The sequence below is a fragment of the Mandrillus leucophaeus genome, unplaced genomic scaffold (assembly GCF_000951045.1).
Source record: "Mandrillus leucophaeus isolate KB7577 unplaced genomic scaffold, Mleu.le_1.0 Scaffold400, whole genome shotgun sequence".
NCBI lineage: Eukaryota > Metazoa > Chordata > Mammalia > Primates > Cercopithecidae > Mandrillus > Mandrillus leucophaeus.
The window spans coordinates 1,157,146-1,162,835 of record NW_012104255.1 but is presented as its reverse complement, the minus strand read 5'-3'; the positions used below and the strand labels follow the sequence as shown (position 1 = coordinate 1,162,835).

At 41.4% G+C, this 5,690-nt stretch overlaps 1 protein-coding gene across 1 annotated transcript in view; it reads right to left on the bottom strand.

Annotated features, from left to right (window-relative positions):
* The window catches only part of FAM120C (family with sequence similarity 120C), a 136,796-nt gene that overhangs the window by 30,311 nt on the left and 100,795 nt on the right, over positions 1–5,690 (bottom strand). Inside the window, exon 12 of the mRNA XM_011992003.1 lies at positions 2,704–2,818. Within this exon, the coding sequence (XP_011847393.1) occupies positions 2,704–2,818 (115 nt within the window). The remainder of the gene's footprint in view (positions 1–2,703; positions 2,819–5,690) is intronic.

The following is a 5,690-nucleotide window of genomic DNA, read 5'->3' as shown; positions in this document are numbered from 1 at the left end:
ATCACTTGAACCTGGGAGGTGAAGGTTGCAGTGAGCTGAGATTGCGCCACTGCACTCCAGCCTGGGCAACAGAGCAAGACTCCATCCCAAAAAAAAAAGGAAAAAAAAAAAAGAAATGTATATTACAATTAAGCAATATGTATGAAGAACCCTGAAAACGGTCACATTTGTTGAGTTAGAAATTAAACTTGCAGATACCAACACCATGTTTCTTGTACAGCCTGAAAAACTGTGAACCAAAGAAAATTCTTTTCTTTACCGGGTGTAGTGGCTCATTCCTGTAATCCCAGTATTTTGGGAGGCTGAGGTGGGCAGATTGCTTGAGGCCAGGAGTTTGAGACCAGCCTGGCCAACATGGCAAAACCCTGTCTCTACTAAAATAAGTTAGCTGGTCATGGTGGCATTTGCCTGTAATCCCAGCTACTCAAGAGGCTGAGGCAGGAGAATCGCTTGAACCCAGGAGGTGGAGGTTGCAGTGAGCTGAGATTATGCCACTGCACTCCAGCCTGAGTGACAGAGTGAGACTCTGTCTCAAAAAAAACCTCTTTACCGATTACCCCGCTTCAGGTATTCCTTTACAGCAACTCTAAATGGAGTAAGACAACACATAACAGAGTAAAACTGAAAACAACCTAAGTCGCCAATATTTTATACATCCATATGATAAAATATTATTTATTAAAATTTTTAAGACACAGAAAATATGTGCTATGTGAAATGGAAAAAAGCCACAATATATAATTACATAAATACTACCTCAACTACGTAAAAAATGTATGACAGAAGACTGGAAAAAAACCTCAAAATTCCCACAGTGGTTATCTCAAGCCACTGTATTAGAAGACAGCTTTAACAGGAAAGTGTTTGCAGGTCCCCTCCTAGGTGTGGTTTAGCACGAGCAGTTATTCTAGGACAAGCAATACTACATTTACTGCAAAAAGCAAGCATTCACTGGTTGTCTTGAGTCTGTCTCATCTTTCCTTAGTTGACCTCACTTAAGATTTTGCAAGTCTTATTGAACTTGATCTTCTAGTTTACCTTGGGTGCTCAAAGGAACAAGGTTACTAAAGTCAAGGGAGGGATTAATGCATTAATGGCTACATTTATTGAGTACTGTGTATATAGAATATGTGAGACACTGGCCGGGCGTGGTGGCTCACGCCTGTAATCCCAGCACTTTGGGAGGCCAAGGTGGGCGGATCACCTGAGGTCAGGAATTCGAGACCAGTCCCACCAACAGAGAAACCCTGTCTCTACTAAAAATACAAAATTAACCAGGCGTGGTGGCGCATGCCTGTAATCCCAGCTACTTGGGAGGCTGAGACAGGAGAACCGCTTGAACCTGGGAGGTGGAGGTTGTGGTGAGCCGAGATTTGCACCAATTACACTCCAGCTTAGGCAACAAGAGGGAAATTCCATCTCAAAAAAAAAAAAAGACACTGTTCTAGGGGTTTTACATGGATTATTTTACATAGTATCCTCACAAACTGACATAGTTGGATATGTGACCCCTCCAAATTGCATGTTAAAATGTGATCCCCAATGTTGTAGATGGAACCTAGTGGGAGGTGTCTGGGTCATGGGGGCAGATCCCTCATGAATGCTTGTTGCCCTCCCTGTGGTAATGAGCGAGTTTTCACTCTATTAGTTCATGCAAGAACTGATTGTTAGAAAGAGCCCAGCACCTTGCCCTTCATTTTTTTTTTTTTTTTTTTGAGACAGAGTTTTGCTCTTGTTGCCCAGGCTGGAGTGCAGTAGCATGATCTCGGCTCACTGCAATCTCTACCTCCCGGGTTCGAACAATTCTACTGCCTCAGCCTCCCGAGTAGCTGGGATTACAGGTGCCCTGCCATCACGCCCGGCTAATTTTTGTATGTTTAGTAGAGACAGGGTTTCACCATGTTGGCCAGGGTGGTCTCGAACTCCTGACCTCATGATCTGCCCATCTCAGCCTCCCAAAGTGCTGGGACTACAGCACGGCTGCCCTTCTCTCTTACGTGCCCTGTCTCACCATGTGACACGCTGGCTCCTCTTGTCTTATTCCCCTCACCTTCTATCATGAGTAGAAGCTTCCTGAGACCCTGACCAGAAGCTGAGTAGATGCTGGCACCATGTTTTTTGTACAGTCTTCAGAACAATGGACTCAATAAACCTCTTTTCTTTATAAATTACCTAGTCTCAGGTATTCTTTTATAGCAACACAAAATGAACTAATATACAATTGTACAAGTAAGGAAACTGAAGCTAGAGAGGTTAAGTAACCTGCCCAAAGTCTATTTTCTGGGTTTATTTTCTTCCTTATGCTTTCCTATACTTCTACTTAATACTCAGTACCTATCACTAAAAGGAGATGTGTCTGAGTAAATAGACACAAGCAGGGGACACCAGGATATGTCCCTTAGAGTGTATCTTGTAAGAGTCAGAACCCTTGCCATGGTCTATGGGCCAAGATTTATTTTCCTTGCATAATATCCATCTTTTCTGTCCATTCTCATTTATCAGTATGAGAGTAGTGTAGCAGGCACATCTTGGCTTTATTCATAGACATAAATATTTGGCTAAAGTAAATCAAACAGTTACCTGCAGAACTTACTATTTTCCTCAGCTTCAGGCAAAAAAAAAAAAAAAAAAAAAAAAAAAAAAGACCTCAAGTAGTGCTATAGGCTCATAAAAGAAAACTTAAATGAGGGTACATGAAATCACCTTGAGTTCTTGGAGTCGATCTGGTTCATAAAGCTGGGTAGACACTGCCTGTGCGAGGAAGGTGTCTAGCTCATGGCGATGCAGGATTCGGCCACCAGGCCACTGAACCATGTACCTAGAAAATAAAAGCACTGCTATTAGGCCACAAAAGCTCACTTATTCATGTCACAAAAACTTATGAAGTTAAGAACCTATCACGAGCCAGTACTTGGCTAGATTTTGGCAATACTAACTGAATGAAGGAAAAAGAATCTCTGCTTTCGTTACTTCCAGTCTGGGTGGTAGAGGAAACAGTCATGTACATTGATAATGACAGGACAGTGTGTTAAGTACCAAGATGGAAGAATGCACAGAGTGCTTGCTATGAGAGCATAGAAGAGGGCCATGACTATAAAGGTGAGAGATGGCATCCTGAGAAAAGTCAGCAAGAGTTCAGTTTCAAAGGGCCTGTAGAATTTAGTGAGACAAAAGGTGGGGAAAGGATGTTCCAGGTTGAGTGAAGAGTATGATGTGTGAAGGCCTGAAGGTGTGGTTCAGCACAATGCACCAGCTTCCATATTGCTGAAGTTAAGCATGTTTGGAGTGACAGGAGGCAAGATTAGCAAGTAGGCCAGATTGGCGGCAGCCTGAGGAACACTGAGGGCTTCAGGTGGTGGAAGGTGTGGTCATGAACCATATCATGGTACTCAAGACATGGCCCAGGATAAGTGAAGTTCACATAAAAGCCCAGAATGTTTTAACGGAAAGAGCATGCATTTTGGAGACAGAAGATCTGAATTTGAGTGTTGGTTCCTCCACCTACTGGTTGATAGCTATGGACAAATTATTTAACCTTTCTGAGCCTTGGGTTTCTTCATCTACCAAATGGGGATAATAAAATTTGCCCTGCTCTTTTTACAGGGTGGTTGTGAGGATTAAATAGAGTTGCTAAAGAAAAGAATGAAAAAAAAAAAGGTTGGGTGCGGTGGCTCATGCCTGTAATCATAGTACTTTGGGAGGCTGAGGCGGGCAGATCACTTGAGGCCAGGAGTTTGAGACCAGCCTTGCCAATGTGGTGAAACCCAGTCTCTACTAAAATTACAAAAATTAGCCGAGTGTGGTGGCGGGCACCTGTAATCCCAGCTACTCAGGAGGCTGAGGTAGGACAATCGCTTCAACCTGGGAGGCGGGGGTTATAATGAGCCGAGATTATGCCATTGTACTCTAGTGTGGGAGACAGAATGTGGGGGGAGGGGGGAGAGAGGAGGAGGAGGAGGAGGAGGAGGAGGAGGAAACAATGACGATAAAGAAGATGACAACAAAGAAGAAATTGTGTGTGGGGGGGAAATAAAAAAGAAAGTAGACCAGAGAACAGAGACTCAAAAACAGGATTAAGGAATTTGGATCTTCATCCCGAAATTGTAGGAAGACACTGTAGGATTGTCAGAAGGACTGGTTTGATAATGACTGGCTCTGGTTATTAATATTGTTTCTTATTTGGATTTATAGTTCCTTGATTTACCTTTGCCCATTCTTTCATTTTTAACCTTTCCATCTTATTTCATTGGCAAAATGTAAAGCAAAAATAGAAGAAAATGAACGCAAATGCAATTACAGTGCAAAACTTTTATATACCACTATTAAGCTATAATATGTAAACCATACCTAAAATACATTTAAATTTGCAGAAGATTTGAATAGTACAATAAATAAGGTTTAAATACTTGACTGACTTAATACAAAGAAAACACATTCTTTTTAAGTGCCCATATGAGTTCCCATGAGGTCTAGGATCTTGCCTGTTTGCCTTTGTTTGTGTTTATTATCCTTTATTTATTATGAACTATCTAGCCAAGTACATGGCATAGAATAGGTATTAATAAATATTTATTGGAAGAGCGACTGATGCATTAATCAGGTCATGCCAAGCCCAAAACAAAACAAGACAAAACTCAACAAAAATCCTTCAAAGCAGAATTTTACCAGTCATATCCTGAACCACTGTGCAAGAAAAATTGACCTAAAGGAGCCAAGTGTGGGAGAACAGCGAACTCACAGAAAGACTAACACAATGCAAGGGGTGTGATTTTAGAAGCTGAACAGATTGTTCTGGGTGCTCTGAGTCAGTGACTAAATTTACCTCAGAGAATCTAGATAAGGCTCCACAGAGGAGGGAACATTTAATTTCCTAGGGATTGGAGCTTTTTGTTTGGTTTGTAGTTTAATGTTAATTTGCAATTTTAAATGTCTCTCTAACCTTAACAGACTACATGCCAGAGTGGATGCTTAATAGATGTTTTCTGAACTAATAAGTCAATGTCAGGATATTTATAAGGAAATGCTAGCTCCATCTTTGGGCCCGCCCTACTATTCAACTACTCTTGAATGAATTATGAGACAGTATGTAGAGTCTAATGAGTCACAGGAGTGAGAGGCTCAGAAATGGGGCAGCAGGAAATAATTATTAAATCAACCAATATTTATTGATGCTTCATCATGTGCGATTTTTGGAATTATATGATTCCACTGGGGATTTTCCCTGGAAAATAACAGCATTACTTATTCCCAAGGAATTTCCTCAATTTTAATGATGACAGCTTTATTATTGCTATTAGTGTTACATTACTACAAATATTACATACAAGCTTTAATATATGCAGCAAACTATAAGTTATACATAAGAATAACATTTACTAAATGCCTCTGATATTCTAGATACCTTGCTAAGAACTTTAGCTACAAAGTATGTCATGGCAAAGAATGCAAACTTGGAGACTGACATCCTTGGTTCTAATCTAGGTTCCACTACTCCTTTTCTTTTTTCCTTTTTTTTTTTTTTTGAGACGGAGTCTTGCTCTGTCCCCCAGGCTGGAGTGCAGTGGCAGGATCTCCGCTAACTGCGAGCTCCGCCTCTTGGGTTCACGCCATTCTTCTGCCTCAGCCTCCCGAGTAGCTGGGACTACAGGCGCCCGCCACCTCGCCCGGCTAGTTTTTTGTATTTTTTAGTA